This window comes from Rhamphochromis sp. 'chilingali', assembly GCF_963969265.1.
Source record: "Rhamphochromis sp. 'chilingali' genome assembly, chromosome: 7".
NCBI classification, from domain to species: domain Eukaryota; kingdom Metazoa; phylum Chordata; class Actinopteri; order Cichliformes; family Cichlidae; genus Rhamphochromis; species Rhamphochromis sp. 'chilingali'.
In genome coordinates, this window is record NC_137934.1 from 6,169,668 (window position 1) to 6,193,396 (window position 23,729).

Below are 23,729 nucleotides of genomic sequence, written 5' to 3' on the forward strand. Positions count from 1 at the left end.
GTCGTTTTAGCAAAACGACACATATATACACACACATTAATCATATTAATATCTTGATCAAACAGCAGCATTGCATAAAAATTCTGTAAATATTTAGCACTTTAATTAAAGGCACGCAGCTAAATTTATGAAAGAGCCTGTGGCAACATCAAACTTATTTCTTATATAGATGTTATCTAAAAGAGAACAGATACTTTTATTCCCTTTCAGTCGTGTGTTTCCTTCAGTTTTTTTTTTTCTTTTAATTGTAGGTTTCTTTTAAATTGGTTTGTAAGATCTTTTATGAGGCAAGGATTATGCAGTGTTGCCACTAGATGGCAATGGAAAGCAACCCAAACAGCTCAGGCTGGACTAAGCTTAGACGCTACCCTTCCTCTTTTGAAAAGAAGCACTTTTGCACCTGATTTGACATCTTTTGTAGAGGATTATCACTTCATCGGTTAAAGCCGTGATCTCTACTGAGTTTAAAAAAAAATAAAAAATCAAAAATTCCATCTGAAGCCCACAAGGGGGCTGCTGCTCCTCATGAAGCTCTTTCTGTAGCTTTTCTCTACACAACTGTAAGTCCGGGAGCATTCATCCATGTTTTAGACCATGCTGGGTTTAACTCACTATATTTTCATTATTGCTCAGTTGCTGATCTGATGTGAGAGTTTCTGGGCTGGGAGAAACGTGAGCAAATATTCAGATAAATATGTGCACGTTTGTTTAAGGCACATAATTACACCTTGTACGTCTCATAACCCGGTCAGCATCAGTCAGCATGAGAGCACTGGTTCACAAAAGGTGCAAGTGGGGACGTGCATTAAATTATCATCAATATTATTATCCCCCTGAAAAACGGAGCTTTTTATTGAGTCATATCACAAACCAGCGCTGTGCAATGATGTGCTTCTGTGATGCTCAGAGCTTCATAAAATCAACTTCCAAATGAGGGTTGTCTTCCAATTTATGCCGAAAAACAACCAGAAATCAGTTTGTGAAAAAGAATTGTTGATCTTCACAAAAAAAAAAAAAGGATAAAAAAAGTTATCCCAACGTGTCCAGGTGTTGGGATCTGGAGTGAGAAGTATCATCAAGAAATTCGAACAGAGCCACACAGAACAAGGCTGGTAGAGATAGGCAGTGAAAGATTTCTAGAAAACTAGTGAGAAATGTGTCTAAAGATTCCAGAACAACTGCCAAGACACTAGAGACACAAGAGAATGACTTAACCAAGTCAGGAATTGTGATGCCGAAGAAGACATTCACTGGAACCTCGCACATGGAATGGACTGTGAGTATAGACCAAGAAAAAGTCCACTTTTGCAGAAGAGACGCCTTCAAACCAGACTGAAGTATCTTAAGGACAACCTCGAGAATGATTCGGTATACTACAAGTCTATCAAGAGACGTCTTGTCAGCGTGTCTTTAGTTGGGAATCTAATCAAGGTGGGAGGAATCATGAAGTAAGGACGTGAAGATTCTGAAAGCAATTAGCAGGAAAACTGAGCCTGGGTCAGCACTTTGTCCTCAAAACACGACAACTCAAAACATACATCACTCCTGGCGAAGAACTACCTCTACAAGACAAAAGTGGACGTTACCGACTGACCTGCTGAAAAGCCCTGACTTGATTCCCATCTTTTTTTAAAAAACAAATAAAAAATCTGTGGGTTGAACTGAAGACCAAGTTTCAAGCCATCAAATCTGGAGGAGCTTGAGAGATTTGCCAAAGAAGAATGGTGTGAGATGTCTCCTGATGATGCTCTATTTGTGTTTTATTGTGTTCCATTGTTAGTGTATTTTATCTAGCCTTCAGTTGGTATAAAACAAGCCAGCATTTTTTTTCTGCACCTTTTAGTTTTGTGCAAATTTCACCCATCCATCTTTTTTTATTATTGTTCTGCCTGCTTATTCATTATGTGAATCCCTTAAAAATACTCTACAGTCTGTGTAGTGCATTTCTAGCAACGTTTTATGATTGTGCATTGAAATAAACTAGCAAACTGAATCTCTTTTAAAACAGTAAAGGACTCAAAAAGGAGCGTACATAGCGTACAAAGGAGTGTACATTAAACATCCATTGCTGCTCTGACCTGATAATTATAAGTCCACTTGCAAGCCATCTCATGTATCGGTATCTTCGTGATTCGCTCACAACATGCACTTGTTTACTGACACAACATCGACTTGAGGTGCAGGTTAAACCAATCGATAGTCTCATTCGATGCCCACACTTTGTTCGCCTTTCTGAGAAGTTGACGAGGTTTCCTCTTGCTCGCTGTTTGCTTGTGTATTTCTCCCTCTCGTGGTTCTTGTGTTTGTGAATAAAGTCTTACTCTGTGTAGTGTATGTAAACTCTCCTTCTGCCCACATGAGGACCAAGCCATGCAAAAGCTTAACTTGTTTGGCGTTTCCTAAATCTTTGTCATGTGGGCGGTCGTGGGAGTGTTTTCGAAGGTCTTACCGATTGTCTTCTCGCACGATGCTCCTTTAAAGTCTCCGTCTCTTGTCCTTACCTCTGCTAGGACGCCCAGATCGAGAGGGAGAAGCAAGTTTTTAACATCACAGGAGGATGCACGGCTCTCACTGTGGTTTACCTCCTAGGAAAGCTATTTGTTGGGAACGCAGGTGACAGCAGGTACCTGTGCTTATGTTTTGCCCTTGAAGTTTGAAAAAAAAAACAAAACACGTCATTTGAATGATCGGTAATGTTTTCCAACACTTTATATGTCTTTGTGTGCGCAGGGCTATCATTATTAGAAACAATGAGATCATTCCCATGTCGACAGAGTTCACACCAGAGTCAGAACGACAGCGACTCCAGTTCCTGGTAAGGAAACTCTCCGCCTTTCACTTTTCCTAAGAAACACAACAAGTGTTTATAATTTCTTTGGAAGTGCAGTGGTGCTTAACATTCACTCATATTTCTATAATGAAATCTGAATATTGATGAACGCACAGTTGGATCTATAATTTGTTAGACCGAGATAATTGTAATTCTGCCTCTGTACACTAGCACAGGATTTTAAATCAATCAAGATGTGAGTCAAGTGCAGATTTCCAGCTCTAATTCAACAATTCAACGACTGCCTCAACTCAACAACTTCACGTCACCACATGTTGTTTCCTCCCCTGAGATGCTCCGCTAGGCCTTCAGCTGCTCCTTGTTTGTGGCTCTTTCTGTCTTCACTTTTGTGTTAATAACTTAAAAGCTTGCTTTATTGGGTTGAACGAGCAGAGAGTGAGGCCCTGTACACTTCAGAATTCATCCTGCTGCTTCTGTCATACACTTCAGATCGTCAGCGCTTCCTTTACTTCTCCTACAGGTTCATCTTGGTTTCATTTATCCAAAGATTCTTTTTCATAATTGTTCTCTTTGATGTTCTCTGCCAAGTCTAACAGTGTACCTGTTGAGAGTAACCAGTAGTTTGCACCATGTTGTAAAGCCTCTGTATTTGCATTCATGAAGGCGTCTGTTGATTGTAGACCTCAACGAAGTTACGCCTCCCTCATGACTTTGTTAAATATTGTGACATTGTTCTTCTTAACCATGTAAATAATTCATTTTAGTTGACTTCTGTGGTGTTGCTGAGCTGGCCAGTGTTTTCCTTCTTTATAAGAATGAACCAGATTGTTGATTTGTCCCCTAAAGTTCTGGCGGTCCCTCCGATAGATTTATTTTGATGTTTCAGCCTTTCAGCATCTATGACATCTATTTGGGGCTCAGATTTCAAATTGCAGTAATAACAGCTATGAATAAATAAAAAAAAAATTTATTACTTAAAATGATCTATGATTTAAAATTCACTGTGTTTGTGTACAGAGGCAACACATAAAAAAAACAAATAAAAAAAACTTTGTCTTTTTCTGACAAATTATGGACCCCACTGTACATGCAGTGGTACTACGTATACCAAATATACATTTTTATCCAATTTTTATAATAAATATGACCCATAGCATAATAAGTAAAGAGAACCTAAAAAAATTAGATACAAATATTTGACTTGGCAATTTTTGTGGAATTAAATAATCCTGTTTAGCTAACTTAACCTGATATAAACTTAACATTAATTTATATGTTATGTGAATCCTATGTTCAAGCCTGTTTGCTTCAACTCTGTACAAATAACTTGAGATCCTAAGGAAGTGTTTTTTTTTTATAGATACTTTTTTTATTTTTTTCATAAATATACTAGTAAAGTGTTAAAGACTCATATATAACAAATCTAAAGTTAAAAGTAAGTAGTTCGAGTTGCTTCAAGGCTTCAAGCTGCTCTAAATGTTTGGTTTCAAGCAGGTTTTTTTCAGCTGTTGGCTGTGGATATTATTAACATGGCCATCTGAGGTGTGTTTAAATCTTCTGTTCATGAGGGGCAACCAATGAGAAGAAAGTTTGCTTAAAGGGGAGGGACTTAGAACTGGGATTATTTTGATTTTTGAGTCTTTCAAAGTTAGTCTAGTAGAGTCCTTGAATAAAAAAATATGGAGCTGGTAATGAGCATATTAGAGCAAATTTAAGTGTAAATGACACTGATGTCATCACACAGTTTGTGCGTCAGAACACTGAGAAGATTCTCTTTCAGCTTCTCGCAGTTCTTTAATAATTAAATTTCAAATAGTGTTTGTTTCAACACTTAAAATTGGGCAAAAAAACCTACAGTGATGGGTAAGGATGCTCCGCACATCTGCCACATAATGACTCGAAATTACTGTCTGTCCTCCAGGGTTTCATGCAGCCTCACCTGTTAGGAAATGAGTTCACGCACCTGGAGTTCCCCCGGAGAGTTCAGAGGAAGGAGGTGGGCAAGAGGATGCTCTACAGAGACTTCACCATGAACGGATGGTGCGTTTTTCCCATTTAACATTTCACACACGGGTGTCGTGAAGCACTTAACGACGGCAGACTCCCACATCCCTAAAGCAGGCTGCGTTACCGTGTACGATGCCATTCAATTTATAACGTGGAATGAAAACTGCTAATTTTCGGGGTCTGGCAGACCTCAACCCTCTCCCGCTGCATTCTTAATAGATGGAGTTATGATGGGGGGAAAAGTCTCTGCTCCTGCCTCTTTTACTCTTGCTCATAATATGGCATCCGGTGGGAGCTGAGGAGACCAGCAGAGAGCTAATGAGGGAGAAGCCTAACCTGATTCGATATAATGATACAGCAGAGATGGTCCTGTATGTGCGTTGTTATGTGGGTTAGCAAGGCACCATGCTGTTTGACTGTGGCTGCAGTGGAAGCCAGTAATGAGGTGTGCTTTTACTGACACAATCGCTCCCTCTCCCCGACACACAGGCACATACAGTACTGTTCCTATTGTGTGATGTATATTTCACTGTGACACTGCCCCTCGAAAGCAGAGATGTGCCAGCCAGGATGTAGCGCCGACTTTCTCTTCACATCGGAGAAAGGAAACTGTTTGGAGTCATTTGTTGTATTTGTCCATATTTCAGTAGAAGGAGGAAACATTTGAACATTTCTGGAACTGGTGCAGATTTAATAGAAACATTTTGTTGCAGATTCCAAACTACAATGGACAAGCATCATGGTGTGATTGGTATCGGTTTGGGGCATAGACTGTATATTAAAAATGGACTTAGTCACAGTGATGATGCTTATTGCTTTTTGGACTGCCATCTTGAAGCTTTTTGGGGGCATTTTGCCAGTCATCTCATGTTTGCCTGATGTTCAGCAGCTGCTACTAACCTAGCTGGTGTATGCTAGGTTTATTAGATGCTTTTTGCTGAAGATGATTGTTTAATGTGGCTTTTAATGGTATTGATTAAAGTATTTTTGGTCAACCAGACCATTGTAGTTAAAAGCGGTAAAACCCAACGATCTGAAAGATGGTGGAAAGAGGGGATCAGCCTGAAGCAATATTTCCGTATGGATTCATCACCACTAGTGGACACTTTTGAAATTACGCTATTCATCTAATCTAGAAATATAAAAAAATCGTGGCATGTTTTGTATGAGTAACCTTTCTTTAAGTAAGAATTCTCAAACATTAACTGGTCTGTAGACAAAAATAACAGCTCATCTGTCCACTGAAAATGAGAAACTCACTGCAGTGGAAAAAAGAAAATCCAGGTACAGTGGTCCCTCGTTTATCGCGGCAATTATGTTCCAAAAATAACCAGCGATAGGTGAAATCTGCGAAGTACCCAACTTTTTATAGTTATTATAGATGTTGTCAGGCTGTAAAACCCCTCACTACACACTTTATACACTTTTCTCAGACAGGCATGAACATGTTCACACGTTTCTCTCTTGTTTAAACACTCTCAAAGTTCAACCCTTATAGAAAAATAAGTCCAGTATTATAGAATGAAACCAAAGGCACCTGCGGGTAAAATATTTCGTCGACATTGTTGTGTTTGTTGGGGAGAAAACGTACAAACATACAGTACAGCAGAGTCACACTGCTAGCGATCCAAGATTTATGTAAATTTGACAAGCTGAACGCATTCTGTACTGTACAGGAGACACGGCACAAGATTGATTGACAATGGTCTACAGCCAATCAGCACGCAGAACACAATGCGCTTTTAAAAAAAAAAAAAAACAACACACACACATGGAAAATTGCACAATAAAAATCCGCGAAACAGCGAGGCCGCGAAAGGTGAACCGCGTTATAGCTAGTAAGAGTTTCTCTACAAGTTATTAAATCATGGGGTGTACGTAGTTTTTCACAGGACTGCAGATCTCAGCTTTCTATTAGGTTCATTTCATCATAATTTGCTGATAGTCGCAAATTGAGTCAGCTGGAGAATAAAGCTGAAGTAGCTTATGGCTTGTTTACTCCAAGCAGTGAATTTTCAGTACTGAGAATGAGAATTGTCATTCAGAAGTTCCCTCACTTTCAACGTAAAATGGTGGGAGAAAAAAAATTAGAGTAATCTTTATTTTGCATTTGTCTGTCCGTGTTAAGTTTGACACGCACGGGCAGGAGGGCCGCTGATGGATGAAGACGATGTAGAGGTAGAGATGACAGAAGAGATGACAGAAAGAGAGCCTTGCCTGTGGGTCGGGTAAAGTACATCACTCACTTTTGAGACAGACGGACAGATGGGCAGAAAGAGACATGGACTGACAGACAGAGCAAACCCTTACTCAGATAATAAAGCTGTTTGAAGTTGTTGATATTCTCCACTGACTGGTGACGCCAAACCTAATCTAGCCAGTTTAAGTACATCAGCGTCAGCCAGGGAGTCTTTGAATCTGACATCAAAGCTCCATTTCTAAGTTCGTTTTTCAGATCTCTCCCCCCACCCACTTTATGCACTTCTGAACTTATTTTTGTTGCTTCATTGCGGATCCTGAGATTCCCTCCCTCTAGCTTTCTTGCTAAAATATTCAGCTCAGAAAACACTTGTTATTACGCCCTAGAGAGTCACTCTGGCGTTGACATGCAAGCAAAATCAAAAACCTAAAAGTGTGTGATTCACTTTGTTGCTAACCTGTGTGTTCGTCCTTAGACACAAGTTATTACTACAGTAAGAAATGGGACAATCATAAATTAACATTTGATTAGAGACAAAAGTAAAATATAGAGTTTCCAAAATTATCGTTTGTGTGTAGTTAAAGTTACCTTGATCTGTGGCTACTAGTTATTTGAGAGGTTGGGAGTTGAATAGATAAAGTCATTTATCAGGTAAGAGGTAGCATTGATGATTCTTTCAAATCTTTGTCCATCAGGTGCTTCGGTTTTATAAAAGTAGAACAGTAAATAGCCGTACCTCTTAAACTGCCACCCGGAGGCAACAACTGAAGTATTGGTGTGTGGCTAAAATGTTAGCTGTCACTGCTGTAGAAGAAATTGACTTCCAATTTCCATTTGGGTTTCTGTCCGTCCACCCAACTTATGTACAGTGCCCTCTAAAAGCACGTTAACAGCAGTGTGAAAATTTCAAACTGACTTACTCGTCATTACGGATGATCGATGATGCTGATACACGTCATTGCTGGTGATGGATGACACCTGCAGCAGGACGAAGTGTTCAAAGTACAGACTGTTGTTTTTTTCTTTTTGGTCTGGCTGTGTACAAAGCAGTTCCTCCAGACTCACTGATCACACCTTTCATCCATAAAAATCCCAAAACGCGCTGAAACCAAAGCAACAAATGTCTTAAATGACATTTATCTGTGAACTTTTTTTGCACATCTGAAACATCAACTTCCGAATTGCCATTTAGAGGTGACCAGCCATCACACATAAATCTGCTTATGTTAGGGGGACATTTTTTGCCATTGTGTTCACCGTGAATAGAATCGACGTATAAATGGCTTAAGGGGCAATTGTTGAAACTATTGCACACTAAGTGGTGTGATTTATATTTCCTGGATTATATGAGGTTTGACTGGACCACTGTTTGATGTAGAAGTATCTGCGTTACAGTCCCTGGCGTCAATCTGTAACTCAGTGTACCGCATGTTAGGGAAGAGGTTGTAGAACCTGTTTATTGTGGATCTGCTGTAGAGCAAAATATTCACCATAAGCTACCGAGACACCAAGATGGCATTTAAGATAGGGAAGAAATAAGACCCCTGAGCCCCTCTTTTTTTTCCCTTTCTGAAAGTACACATGCTTTTCATGTGTGTCTGTCAAACATAATTAACATATACACGCTTTAAAAAGTGCGCCTATGAAAGAAAAGGGGTGGAAAAGGGAAAAATTCATTGCCTTGATCTGCATTTCTTTTCTCATGCACAGGGCTTACAAGACGATCGAGGATGAGGATCTCAAGTTTCCTCTTATATACGGTGAAAGGAAAAAGGTAAGTGTGTGTGTGTGTGTCAGTGCAAGTTTTACTGAGTTTGTGTGTCTTCACCAACCCTTGTGTGGTTTGTACTGTAGAATTCAGAAGTGCAGAGAAAAAATCACTCGCTCCAAAATTGTCAGTCTGTCTCACACACACACACACACACACACACACACACACACACACTCTACAAGCCTGCCAGCCTCCCAAAAAGTGGGCGAACTCTCTGAAGTGAGTGCATGCGCGTGTGTCAGTGCGCACCCTCACTTAGAAGAGGGGGGAGACGGTCCATCTATTTCACTCCAGCGGCAACCCTATATCTAAGACACACACAGACATTCAGACAGACACACACCACTCGGGAGATGACAGTCGTCTCTCTGAGAAGCGAAGTTAATCCCCGCTGGGATAGCAGGGGAGAGGAGAGAAGGAGAGACTGAAAATACTCCACCAAATAAACTGCAGCGGAGAAAGGGGGAAAAATGCCTTTAAATTCTCAGTCACGTCCGTTTGTTTCATATTTTCAATCAATTCCATTTGATGCAGAGAGAGATGTAACGCGAAGCTCCAGAAAGGAAAGCATCTTCTGACGACCACACACACACACACACACACACACACACACACACACACACACACACACACACACACACACACACACACACACACACACAGTGTCGTCCGTCTGAAGTAGTGAATGGGTGCTGAATTCAAAGAGCGGTCACAACAAAGCGTCGTCACAGGAATGAGAGAGAGGAAGGCAGTTGCACAAGAATGCGATAACTGAAAGACTAGTTTAGTCTCTGTGCACTTTTGACACTGTTGCTTTTGCCGTAAATATCCTTCCGCTGTTTGGCCAGCGTGTATTTAACAAATCCATTTTGAAGCTGTTTGTTGTGCCGCTGCCTGATAATGTCATCATCGTGCAAAGCAGTAGTTTTACAGAGAAATTCTGCCCCAGATGCTTCTTTTTTTTTTTTTTTTTTCAGTACGTTTGCCCATTCATCCAAAAAAAACGACAGCTTTATCGCACTCGTCTATCACCAGCCTGCCACCCACTTACATCAGCCCCTCAAAAAGCACGTTAACAGCAGGGTGAAAATTTCAAACCGACTCGCTCGTCATTACTGATGATTGATGATGCTGATACGCAGCACTGATGATAGATGGCAGCAGCAGGATGAATTCTTAAGGGCACAGATGGATTTTTGTCTGGCTGTGTACAAAGCAAGTACCTCCTGTCTCATTGGCCAGCCCTTTCCTCCTTCAGATACACATTGCCCTTTAATATGCTGCAAACAAAGCAACAAAAAGACTACACAACCAAACAATACAGCTTCATAATTTTTATTCCTGAAAACTTTGTTGAATTTGTTTTTTGCATCTGAAATATCAGCTGTTAATATGTTGATATATAATAAAAAAAATGTATGTGGATGTAAATGATGTATTATAAAAGCGCAGACTGTCATTGAATGTTCCCAGATTCACTCGCCCAAAATGGTGTTAGCATATGTTTATGTGATTCCTGTCACTCGGTTCAGTAAGGAGACATCATTTTGGGGGTGAACATGATTTATTGAGATACAGAATTTGAATAAAAGCGTTTTGGCGATTAGACCCGAATAAACCAGCAGCAGCAGAACGGAGACCCAGCAATGACAGGAATTAGGACAGGACCCCCCCATTGTGTTTATGCTGGTGCTGGTGAAGATGGAGACTTGGGTTATGGCTCAGAGATGCCGGGGAGAGATGGATGGGGAGGAGGCGGGTTGCACAAATGCGAGTCTGAAAGGTGGAATGACAGAAGAGCACTGAGATTTAAAGGCTGATTGAAAAATGGCTGGATGAGAGTAATGATGTCAGCACTGAGTTCTGACAGCGTGGGAAAGAGGAAGTGATGTAAAAAAAAATTCTAGCAGGCAGATGAGTGATTACAGATCTTACTTCTTGAACTTATGCATTAACTTTGTTGCGAAGCCATGTTTATGTCAGTGTCTGGGAGAAGATGCTTTCGGCTGCTCTCTCGCCACAACGGGTCACCGAGGCGGGTAGCTCCACATGATTGATGTGGAAGTTTTATGCCGGATCCTCTTCTAAAGAGAACTTTTGTCTCCGGCTGAGATGCTAAATGCTTTAAAAAAAATTTTTTTAAAAACCCTAACCAGTTTGTTTTCCAGGCGCGGGTGTTGGCCACCATCGGTGTGACCCGCGGACTCGGTGACCACGACCTCAAAGTTCATGACTCCAACATCTTCATCAAGCCGTTCCTGTCCTGTTGCCCTGAGGTAAAGTGACCTGCTGACACACTAAGACGTAACGCAAAATGAAAACAGAGCGTTGCTTTCACCTTTATATTTTGCTACATTCCTCTTAATTAATCTTTGTAGACAGATAAAGCGTTTCATCTTTTAGAAGCAAAATACAAAGCCTTTCCCTCCAATCATTGCAGCTGTGAGGAAGTGCTCGACAGCTCTCTTTTCCCTGCAACGCTTTGCACACAGTTACATTTTGCCAGTTTGGGGAAAAAAATTCTTCAAGGGGATAACACGTATTTTCACCAGTGTGTTAATTATTATCTTGAGCATTCGCTACTCACCGTGTTTGGTGGATGCTTATCTTTGGTCAAACAGAATTTGACTGCTTTGGGGCTTTCAGTGTGTCTCTGTGAGGTGGGTGGAAACGCTTTCGTGGACATCTGAGCAGACGTTGGATTAGCAGCCATTGCGTTGTTTTTCTGGAACTTAGTGCAATAATTATACTGCCGTCTGCGGTGTGTTTTCAGGCGGCTGATTTGTGGTGTAGACACAACTTTGCAAGGCTCTTAGCATGTGATTTGTTCTTAGTTTCCAAACATCAGAGGATGAGCCAGCTCTTCGCCTTCTGCTGTCCGAGACTTTTTAGACGGCCTATTATCGGCTGTTTAGCTGGGGTTTTTTTTAACATAGTTTTATTACATCCAGTAAAAGTCACGCTGCACAGTGCAGGGAACTGCTATGATTGGCTCATCAAGCGTGAAGTGTTCCTTTATTTATGTATTTATTTTTTGAAATGCAGTTTTTAAAAAGTGAAAACATATTTAATAATTCACGTTCAATTTTCAAGCTAAAAAACAATAAAAATAAATAAACAATGAAAGGAACACTTCACGCTTGATGATTTAAAAAAAGTAAAAAAGAAATTTCCACCTATAGCCACCCCTGTAATGGTATGTAATTTCATGTAAACTGCTGTTGTTCCTCTGTACATGACTAATCTTCAGTTTCTCTTCACTGGTTCCTCCTCCTTGCGATCATTTCAATTTCTTGAACTATTGAAGCTGCTGGCAGAAAATCTGTGAAAGCATATGGCAATGTGTGAATTGCCCATGTCAGAGTAAAATAAAAAAACAACAACATTTTGAGTGGTTTTTATGTTTTCATCTTCATCTTGGATTTATGAAGACTATAAGGATTTATGAAGTCAGCTTTGTAAATTAGCTTTTTACAGCTTCTTGCAAACAAGTCTGACATATAGCATGTGGCTTTTGTCCAGGCGGATACTGAAAGAATAAAAAGCATAATCTGCATCCTGCACTGTAATTATATAAACTCTGCCTGCAGTCCTGGCAAATCAGCTGATCAGTGCCAGCCTATATGAACTTGATAGCTGGTAGTCTTTTATGCATACTCTAACAAATGGTCCTGCATGCAGCAACTACTGTCTCTGCAAAGCACATCGCACCCCATCTCCTTCATTTAATGCTATTTACAATATTTTAGATGCCACGTCAGACAGTTGTCTTTTGGTTTTTCCATGTATGTGCATGAAAAACTCAGGAGCAGTCATGAAACGAAATATAAGTTAGTGCAGATGGAATAAGTCAGTCAGTTGGCTTAACCTACTTCTGCCTCGGTCATATCTGCACTGCAGTCACTAGAGATGCAATTTTCTGCTTCTCTGTCTGGAAAAAAAAAAAGTCCTCTGCTGCTGGAGAACTTGAGCTCACCTGTCTGTCTGGTGCTGGTTTCAAACCGCTTTCATCTCCTGATGCAGTTTGTCTTATAGAGTTTTGCATTTTTCCTCCCCGAGCGCTCTGCTTGATCTTTAATTCATTAATTCCCGGGGTTCATACCAGGTTCACATGGAAGTCTTAACTCCTCTCAGCACTCAGAGCCTCTGTCTGGATCTCTCCCTCACGACTCTCTCACCTCTCCACAAAGCCTCTCAGGGGTATCTCGAGATGTTCTCTGTAAAGCAAGAAACGGCATTACATTCATTAAGTCGTAGAAGCGTCAGGCGTCATTGTGTGTAAAGTGTTGGACAGAAAAGATTTCATCATTTCATCTGTCGTAGTCATAGTATACCAGCCTTAATTAAAATTGCAGTTTTGTTTCACTGTTTTGTAATTACATAAATGTGTAAAAGCCAATTAGCAAAACTGGAAAGGGGAAAAAACTACAAGCAAGATTTTCAAAAAGATGATAATAGAATCTCTTCTTTATTAATGGATGTGTAGTGTATTATTTTGAATTACAGGGCAGATGGAAATTAATGGTTTACTCTGACTCATTTCGTGGGGGTTTTTTCTGCTTTTTTTTTCCTGCTGATGAATACATAAATGATTCTAGAAAATAGTTGAATATTTTCTGCACTTTAAAGCCACAGTGATGAGATCCAGCAGTGCAGATTATTCCTCTATTCTTTTTTATGTTTTTCACGTCAATTTGAAATGAGTAGTGAATAAGGCAGGAGGGTGAAGCAATCCTGTGTTTCAGCAGTGAACACAAGAGCAAAGTAACAACAAAGGTTGATGTGTGCAGTCAGACCAGGCAGTCGATTCAAACAGGGTGGTGGTTGGGGGTACTGAGTACTATAAGTTTCTGTATAATAAGGCATCTATAAATTGCTATTAGCAAAGCCCCAAATTGCTTCACAAAAATAAAAAATGCAAACAAAAGAACTACTTTTTTTTTATTTAAAAAAAAAAAGAACAATGAGAAACCACAGCTAAATATTTTTAAAAGAATCTCAATAAAAGACCTAAGATGTTGCCAGATGATGCAAGTCTGGTCACTTGATCTTACGAGCTGACAGCTATGGATATCGACCATTCAAGCATCTCAGAGAGCGCCGGTGTAACATGAAGGGGTCATGGGTCTTATGGTACGGGGCTATTCAATGCTAACTGATGAGCAGAGTTTTAAAATAATGTGAAAAATAATACTTGGCCAATGTGATTTTGGACATAGCAGAGTGATATGTACAGTATGTATAGCTAGCTGTAGCTAACAGTCATCAAAGCGGGAGCAAATAATTTCCTGTATGGCCTTATGTACAATGGATGAAAGAAACAATGTCATTTTGGATTGTATTAAAATCCATTTATTTATTATAAAAGCATCAGAACACTTACAATTACTTAATGGATTTGGTCATGAACCAACTCCACTATTGAGCTGGCAACATCAGGCTTTTCTTCCATGCTTTAGGACTAAGAGTATAAAAGCAGTCTTGGGGTCACTGGACTAAAAAGAAAAGTATAACTTAAGAAAATGTAGGTTAGAACAGTCCATGTGAGAAAACGCAAACTGCAATTAACAATGGACCAAGGATCGAGCCTTGAGGAACACCACAACTAAAATCGGTAACAGTGAAATGTTGCCGTGGGGAACACTGAATTTGAAATGTATGAATGTTAAAGATCTAGAGCACTTCCCTTAGAACCAACCCCCCTTTTTTATGCAATGCAGAAGAATGGAATGATTGCGTAAAACCTATTAAAAAGGTCATTTGATACCCTCGGTAGAGCTTTCTCTTTGCTATGATGAGCTTTAAAAAACATCCATATTACTACCGATAAAAGGGATCAGTTGAGTTGAACTGATGGCCCTTTTGTTGTTTATCATGCAGGTGAAGGTGTATAACCTGATGCATTACGAACACGGAGCTGATGATGTGCTTGTGATGGGAACTGATGGCCTCTGGGATGTCCTTTCCAACCAGGAGGTGGCTGAAGCCGTCACCACCTTTCTAGCTAACTGCGACCCTGACGACTTACACAGGTTGGAACTTTCCTTTGTTTTATTTCCTTTGTCTAGTTATTTCGTTTTTGCTACATAAATAAATAGGAATTTTGTAAATTGTGCCTCTGTGTTGTGTATTTTATTCAGAATTACATCCTTCTTTTCAGCACCATGCGCTGTTAGACTATAGAGTTTGTTTCAAGAGAGTGCCATTAAATTAAATGAGCTACAGCGTATCACAATATTAAAGCAAGGGCTTCATTGCTGTGTCTTCTATTGGCCAGGTACACAATGGCAGCACAGGATTTGGTGATGCGAGCACGAGGTGTTCTGAGAGACAGAGGCTGGAGGATCACCAATGAGCGCCTGGGCTCCGGAGACGACATCTCAGTCTTCATCATACCTCTCATGTACGGCAACCGCCAGCCCTGAGGAGCATTCCACCGATGCTATGGTTCAGTGATGAGAAAGGCCTGTAGACTCAGCAGGATTGATTAGTCCTGAACTCAGAGTCCCCCTTTTAGTTTTCTTATTTATTTGCTTCCTTAGAAGAAGGTGGCACATTAATTTGTTGGTGCTTCATTTCTCTACGGGAGTTCAGGATTAATCAGCTCAGGGGAACTACAGTCAGCATCGCCATGTTAGTTTATTAAGACTCCACAGTCGTGAAAGCTTAAACCGTAGATAATTTTAAGTCACTAAATCATGTCATGAATAAACAATGTCAAGAAATAATTTGCCTGGCAAAACTCAAATAAGCAAATGCTTTTCTGAAGTGAAGAAGAGCTTTCTCGCTCTTTCCCTCCCTCCTCTTGTGCTAAACAATTCTGGGCTCCTCCTCCTACTATTCCCCTTTCTTTAGTTGATCCTTCCTTCTCTTGTAGGCTATTGTATATTTAACTTGTTTATATATATTTTTTAAAAAAAAAAAGAATACCTCCTTTGTCTTGTGAAAATGGACCAAGCTGACATGTCAGCTGCATTTTCTGTTTTGCCACAGTGTGGCTTTAAAGGACTCACTTGCTGAAGAACTGTTTCAAGTTTGCCGAAGAAATTAAAGAAGTGTCGATATGGGCACAGAACAAGAGGTTATCCTCATTTCCCAAAAAGTCATTAAAGGATCTCAGCCTTTATCAATCGAAAGTTGAGACAGAAGGACTGATGTGGTTTATGAACAAACAAACACATCTGCACAGCAAAAAAAAGTTCACTGTGACAAGTCATTTAATCCAGTAACAAGTCGCCATGTTCTACTAAACGTTTTATTAAATTATTTTTATTTTAATTATATTCTTAGATATTTAGGCTTTTGTTGTTCTAGCTATTCTCTATCAATTAAATATGAAGCTAAAATCATAGTTCAGCTTAACGAAAGATAAGAAATATTTTGGGTGGGGACCGTGGCACAACCAAACTGATTGTGACCCTATTTAATAAGTTAATGATCTTGTTACCTTTAAAATTGTTGCTCTGAGGATGGGGACAACATCTGTGACCACTAGCAATCAGCTGTTTTATTGACTTTGAATCATCAAGATAGTGATGAACCACTAATAAGAAGTGTTCAGTCTGCCATCAGATTGAATTGGTGCAAGTTGGGAATTTTGTGTGCAGTCATTGATAAAAACCTGTTGCAAATTTGTTGCTGTCAACATGCAACATTTACATGAATTACTTACATTCAGAAAACCTCCATAAATAGCGGTGCAGTTGCTGCAGGACAGCGATGTAACTGCAAAATAACATAGCAGGTTTACCTCTATGGTGCTTGCCTCTGAGTGGTCAATTGGTTGCCGCAACTTCTTACCAGGCTACTATCCATCTTTTTTTTTTCTCTCCTAGTTGCAGTGAGGTTGCGGTCCTATTTTTACTCTAGCGTGGCTAAGCCATAAGTCATAAGTGGTTTCTATCTACTGATTTGGAAAATAAATATTTTTTAATATAATTTAAAATCCTTACATTTTTAAATTTGGGATTTGGTTTGGCAATTCTCTTGAAGTTATAAATAACTGTCTTAACGTGAGATTAAATGACTTGTACACCAGTGTATTTGCACTTTAGGCCAACCCATATAACTCACTGAAGACCCATGGTACGATGAAGAAGCAAATATTCCCTGCAGCAGGGAGGATTGATATAATTCATAGCTGTAGTTTTAAAAAGAAAAATCATGAAGTACAATCAAGGTTGAATCTGAAAGCTTTTGTTTTATTGTTTTGTTTTTGCATGTTTCTTGCTTTAGGTGCTTCATCAGAATACAGATGATGTTGCCTTCAGGGGGACGGGTTTGGGTAAAATGTGTTACCGTGAGTGGATGTAGTGGACTGTGTGTCAGTGCATGCAGTAGCATAATGTAGGCCTGGGATTATGAGCAATGGTGCAATGGTTTGAATTATTGTTGAATTTATATAGACTGAATGAGAACTGGTGATAATGTTATTTGTTAATGTGCAACGATCATGCATATATTATTGATTATATATTATTCCAGACATTTGGCATAAGACCCAAAGGATGAGAGCAGCCACAAAGAAAGGGAACAAGATGAAACTATACCAATGGCTATACATGAAACCAAATCATTTTCTCTTTTTTCCATATTTGTTTCATATTTTTTAGTTTTAGTTTTAGGAAGTTGCAGAAGATATGAAGTAGTTTGTGCTTCAGAAACTTTTTAATCTCCAAATTTTTATTTGTATGTAGAAAATTGAAATTTTGAGATACATAACTTGAAATTTAGAATAATTTTGATGAAATTTTGACTTGCAGATAGGGGGGGGGGGAAGTGGTGGAAAAAACTGACACGTTTCACTCCAAGCTGTTGAGGCGAGCAAACAAATATGTTTTAGAAGAAAAATGTGTTTTGAAAAATTAAACATCACCATAGTTGATGTATGGGGTTTTGGAATTAAACCGGTGTATTTAAAAGTTGACTGCAAAGTTGGAATATGTAATAAGAGGGTGACAACTATAAAGAAGTCAATTGTTAATAAGTAATGTCCTGAATGATGTCAGATAATTGAGCTGGATGAGAAGAATATTGGTTATTCCTGTGTGTATGGTGCATATGAAACTACAGCTAGCAGCTATCTAGCTTAATTTAGCACTGAGACTAGAAAATCAAATACTGCTGATCTTTACTGATACTATATATTATTATTTTGATCTGTAAAAAAGTCAGAGTATAAAAATTCCAATTTTGCTGTGTTCTTTTTTTGCATATTAAAAAGTTGAGGTCTGTCTTTACACGTCAATTTCTGGGCTAGCTGTTTCTATGCTACACTAAGCTAAGTTAAGCTAATAGTCTCCTAGCTGTATCGTTTAGATTTACTCGTAGGAACTGAGTGTAGTATTGAAACATCGCACTTCATTCTTCCTAAGACTACATACATGCAAATTACTCAAAATTATTTTGTGTCACCATACATGTACACATGCTATTTGTCATGCTATCTTGCACAGTGTTTGCAGCTGACAACAATAATCTACCTTTTCCTCCAAGAAGCAGTCATTGATGTTTACCTGAACTTTGCATGGTGCATTTTCCCCTCTTATATATTCCATTAACGAAATATTCCAGTGTTAAATAATGTATTGGAATATTTTCCTTCGGTTAGGTGTTTAGCATTTGTTAATTAATGAAAAACTTTTCTAATAAGTGGTTATTTTCCCTTCATACTTTTCCATGTAAATGTTTTTGATGCTACCAGATCTTCAGCATCTGACGTATGCATCGATATGTGTTTTGAATGTTCATCCTTCTACCTGTGCTTTAGGCTCTTTATTATTGTCATTAAGCCTTTTTCTCTTAAACGAATGTGGAAACATGAGTATATATTTTATTTTTCTCATCCTATTGTGCCACCCAACTACTGCACATCAACTCAGGTTCAATTGTCATGTGTCGATAACGACCTGTTGAGAGTGGTTTTCTAAAGACAGGAAGTGCTCTGTGATGGTCTTGGTTCCACTGCATTTGTAAATATGTGGGAGAGCATTGGTGTGTACAGGAAGCTTTTGATCAGCTTAGTCCCTTCAGTCAACTGTAGGTCTTGCTTTCTGAATTTGCTGTATTGTGAACCTTGTCATTGCTGTTGTTTTTTTCTACCTAAGACTACTAATGGTTTTAGAAAGATGCAAAGAGCTGATTTCTTTTTTCTGTAGCAAAGAGGAATTTTGAAGCCCAGTGGGAAACCGTTTTAAGTGACCATTGTGCTACCCTCAAACTCTGTTTGTGAATGTGAACTGCACATTTTATATAACGTGAAAATAACTTATGAGGTCAAAAAGAAATATTTTTAATGTTTCCTTGTGCAACATTTGGACTTTTGGGGGGGGGGGGTGATGTTTACCTGCAGTGTTTCTTTTCCAGAAATAAAAAAAGAGACAATAAATGTTGAAGATCAATTTAAAGTTGTTGTTTGTCTCACTAAAAAAAGAAGACAGAAAAGGAGTCAAATGGAGCTGTGCTCAACATTCATGTGAACAGAATCGATAGTTTTCCAAACCTTTGCACTCTCAGTTCAAATTAATCTCAACGAGCAAGAAACAAAAGAGAGTCCAGAGGAGCTAATCAGTGTTGTTGCTGTTTATATTCCCTTGGTTCTGCTTGTGGGAGAAACTAACAAACACGGTCAACTGGACACTAAAGGACTAGTTTGGCTCTGAGAGCAGACAGCGGAGGGATTCATTAGAGGAAATACAGACTACTCACTGAATGTCAAACATTTTGCCGGAAACGCTAAACAAGATGAGACATTTGTTTTATTTATTTATTTTTACAGCGAACCGTAAGTGCAATGATTGTGCACAATCATTCAGACACAATTCATAATGTTGATGAGGTAAATATGGGTAAAGGCCATTAGAACAAACTGATTTCCTGTGTGACCACAAAGGAAATGTGGAAAAAAATGGATGAATGACCTCACTATTCATATACTGGTAAGTGGTTTATTTAATACTGTCACCATTGGCAATGTTTGATGACTGCCTAAGTGAAAAAAGTGAAAACAAATGGCACACATCAGCTTCATTCTAAACTAATTTACAATGCATGTCACTAGGTGACCCTTTAAAATACATAAAAATCCTTTCATTCGTTAAAAAAAAATTAAAGAAAATATATTCTTTTTAAAGTTCTCTCATACATGTACTGTCACAGGGATGGATGTGCATATAAAACAGGGCTAACAATTTATTTAATGAACTCGGCCTATGTACAGATAATTGTTCATCTCTAGCTCTCGTACACAGTGTGTATTTTGTCCTATCTCACTCCCAACACCACAAGCTGATGAATGCAGACGGCTGCCAGAGGTTTCTTCCTGTCAAGTGGGAGTTCCTTTCCACTGTCACCAAGTGCTTGCTGTTAAGGGATCGTTTGATTGATGGTTTTCTATGTATTATTTTAGGGTCTTTACCTTACAATATAGAGCACCTTGAAGAGACTGCTGTTGTGATTTGATGCTATGTGACTAAAACTGAATTGAACTGAATCCTTGTCAGGCAGAGTGCTCTTAACACTTGGTTTCATTTTTCTTTGTTGGCCATCCCTCTGTGTCAGTTTAAGCAGACATCCACAATAAGCCCCACCCACCTGCTATTTAACCTTCTGTTTATAGGGGCAGCCAATCAAAAAACTGGGTTTCAATAGTTTCAACCATTTCACACAGTGAATGAACAGGTAAGGTCAAATAAAGGGGGTTCCAAACAGCTAGCCCCTAAAAATAATTTTCACACAGCTCCCTAAATACTGTTTCACAGTTCAAACATTGAGTTCAAGCACTACACCAATTTCAAAGCATGCATCAGTCAGATGTGTTTAAAACTCACTCCCCTTATTTTTTGCCAACTTGTGCATAATTCCTCCCATGGAACTGAGGACAGCCTGCTCTTCACAGCACACATTCTGATTTGCCACAATAGGAAATGTCGATGATGTGTGTTGATGACAGCTGCACTTGAAGGTTGTCCTGCTTTAGTGAATGCTCCTTAATTGTAGACATGGGCGGACTGATCCAAATAGCCACAGTATCGATACCAACACTGGTATCGGTGGATTGGATTGATACTATTTTTCTATCCTCTAAGTTTAGTATGTAGCCCAATTCATTAAATTACTTTTTTGGCAATAATAAAAGAAAATACCTCAAACGCACACTATGAAAATTCTTTGCGTTGACTGTCACATCCATTTTATTTAGCGCCTACAGCACATTTAAACAGAAGCTGCCCCCCCCCCCCAAAAAAAAAAATGTTTTAAAATACATGAAGAGCAGAAATACATTTTATTTGAGAGCGCCTTTTTAAAACCCAAGGTCACCTTACAAAGAGAAGAAAGATATAAATAAAACAGTAGATTATTATAAAATACAAAAAATAAACAATTTTTTTTTTTTAAAGGTAAGATCTGTATTAAAGCGAGCAAGCCAGTTTAAACAAGTATGCTTTAAGCTGTGACTTAAATAAGGGAAGGGAATCTATATTTCTTATGACTGGAGGAAGTGAATTCCAGAGCAGAGGAGCAGTGCGACTGAACACTCTGTTCCCCATAGTGACAAGACGAGCAGAAAGAACAAGATGAATGGCAGATGAAGATCTGAGAGAGCAGGAAGCAGTGGTAATATGAAGCAGATCGCACAGATAAGGAGGGGCAAGGTTATGGATGCACTTAAATGTGAGAACTAAAATTTTAAAGTTTATCCTAGCTTCTATGGGCAACCAGTGAAGCTGATGAAGAATTGGGGTTATATGTTCTCTTAAGGGAGTACGAGTATCAGCACTGGTATCGGCAAAATTGGCCCTATATCTACTTTGCATTGGAGCTATAACACAATTTATAATATGGTACAGCACTAGGTTACCATAAATGCTTGCTAAGACACTTAATGGGACTGGCATCTTTAATTCCATCTTTGCTTTAACACCCCACCCCCGTGAGAAATAAGAATGTTTAAGCAGAACATTAATTATAACAAGATTTGGAATCAGATATACACAAATGCACGTGATGCAAGCTTTGGAAAAAATACTTTATTTCAAGAAATGTTAACATTTATATCACACACAAGTATTTGAATTTTCTTGAAAGCATGCGTTTTCTTTTTCTTTATTCCATCACTTCTTTTTCTGAACGATGTAAAGTGGGGTTTAGGCTTTTATGTCGATCCGGTTGGCTCCCTCGTTGCAAGTCACCAGCGCCGGCAAGGCAGTAGATTGCGCAGTCATCTCCGCAAGGGGTAATATGACAACCCGACCAACAGCACAAACTACTACCTCAGCCAGAACTTGGCACCAGGGATGCGCTTTTCTGTGGAAAATCTCTTGGTTCCAGATTTAATCAGACTATCAGTTTTATTGGTGTCCCCGTGCGTAAAAGCGCACGGAAAATGGCGCACGCCTAAAACGGGGCCGCAATAAAGCGAGACAAAACCCCACCCATAGTAGGAAAGGAGGGGAAAAAAACACCTCCCGTACATTTCCCATATCTCCTGCACACACGCTCTCCTCGGTTGACCTCGGTGGTAAGAAAAAGAGCAAATAGAGAGGGGAAAATGTGGCAGGTAAGGGCGGCGAAGCGCGTGGAGTGGCACGGTGCCATTCATGTTTAAAAAAAAAAAAAAAAAAAAAAGGAGAGAGAGAGAGAAACACGAAATTCTGCTTTTAAATCTTGTTTTAATTAGAACGATATGGGTGACTGCACGCTATATAAAAACATATTCAGGCACAAATCACCACAAACTACGATACTAACCATTTACCCCCGAAAATATTTTTTTTTTTTTAGCTCTGAGAGCAATACATTTATTTATTTTTTTTTTTTTTTGGGGGGGGGGGGGGGGGGGGGTATTTGAAAGAAAGAGATTACCTAAAAGTGAGAACACTTCCTGTAATTCTGTTTAAATTTTTACCTTGCCGGACTTGTTGGATCTGAGAAAACGCAAACGATCCACGGGCTCTTCACGCGGACCTTCATCTTGCAGCCGAATTGCAGCAGGCTGCATTAGAGCCTATTGTTGTCTGCTTCGGTCTCCGCGCCGTGAGCACAAAGTTGTCCAGCCATCACATCCGCGCGGTTTAAAGGGCAGAAAGCCGTACGAATCCAAACTGGAGACCCGCTTTGCTCTAACCTTTCTGCCTCCGACAGCACGTCAGGTAGTGTGCGCGTCCCCTCCCCCCAACTAAAAAAAATCAAATAAAATGAGTGGATGTGGCGGAGCGCCGTGGATAAAATTCGCGGGGAACGTCAGGACGGGTGTAGCCACGACCAGAGATTGGAGAAAACGCAGAGGTCCACCTCTGACTGCTTTACCAAACACCAGCAGGAGAGGGCACACTGGCAGAGGGCGCCACCAGCTGGTAAAACACAGACGAAGGCGTTTTTAAAGATGTGCCGGACTGTAGCCGTCGTCTATTAAAAATGTGAAGTGCCAGAAAAATGAAAACTTTATGCTCGTGAGAGAGATTTCAGACTATCCATCCCTGTCATTCATAGCCTCCTTTAATGTCAGCGCGTTCTAACGTCCAACCTTAACAAGCAAAGCACGTTTCTCTTTGGGTTTCTCTTTTCTCTGACGGAGTGAGGCGCTTTGCTCACAGCCGATCCTCCTCCTCTCTCCTATTGGTCAGAAGGACGAGCCTCTTCTCGGTAGAACCGCCTTGGCTGTAAGCGGCCGGATAACCCGGAGGAACCGGGGAGAACACAGTGTTCCTGCTCACAGATCATACTAGGAGATGGAGAGCAAAGGATCAAACAAAGGGAAGCATGACAGCCTTCCTTTATATGGCTCATAGCGATGTTCACCTTCTTTAGGGAACGCCAGTGAGATCACTTACTGCTGGGATGTGAGCCGAGCATGCTTTCCTGACCATAGATGTTAAAGGCGATCTGTTGTGCTAATATTCAGATTCATATTTTTATTCTACCAGAGCAGCTTTCAATGCTGCACATTTTTAAAATGCCAT

At 39.6% G+C, this 23,729-nt stretch overlaps 1 protein-coding gene and 1 long non-coding RNA gene across 3 annotated transcripts in view; one reads left to right on the plus strand and one right to left on the minus strand.

Moving 5' to 3' along the window:
• LOC308400185 (protein phosphatase 1H-like) overlaps positions 1 to 19,091 on the plus strand; it is a 32,699-nt gene extending 13,608 nt beyond the window's left edge. Inside the window, exons 4-10 of the mRNA XM_080887712.1 lie at positions 2,511 to 2,623; positions 2,731 to 2,815; positions 4,713 to 4,831; positions 8,709 to 8,772; positions 10,938 to 11,045; positions 14,650 to 14,801; positions 15,047 to 19,091. Coding sequence (XP_080743838.1) covers positions 2,511 to 2,623; positions 2,731 to 2,815; positions 4,713 to 4,831; positions 8,709 to 8,772; positions 10,938 to 11,045; positions 14,650 to 14,801; positions 15,047 to 15,194 — 789 coding nt within the window. The 3' untranslated portion in view covers positions 15,195 to 19,091. The remainder of the gene's footprint in view (positions 1 to 2,510; positions 2,624 to 2,730; positions 2,816 to 4,712; positions 4,832 to 8,708; positions 8,773 to 10,937; positions 11,046 to 14,649; positions 14,802 to 15,046) is intronic.
• Positions 9,777 to 23,192, minus strand: LOC308400186. 2 transcript variants are annotated; one of them, XR_013972331.1, is made up of 4 exons: positions 22,676 to 23,192; positions 12,746 to 12,986; positions 11,357 to 12,091; positions 9,777 to 11,066 (listed from the first exon to the last, which is right to left on the minus strand). It is a non-coding gene; the product is annotated as an uncharacterized lncRNA (long non-coding RNA). The 2 variants fall into 2 exon arrangements; XR_013972332.1 differs by having other exon boundaries at positions 9,777 to 12,091.
• Positions 23,193 to 23,729: the final 537 nt, after the last annotated feature.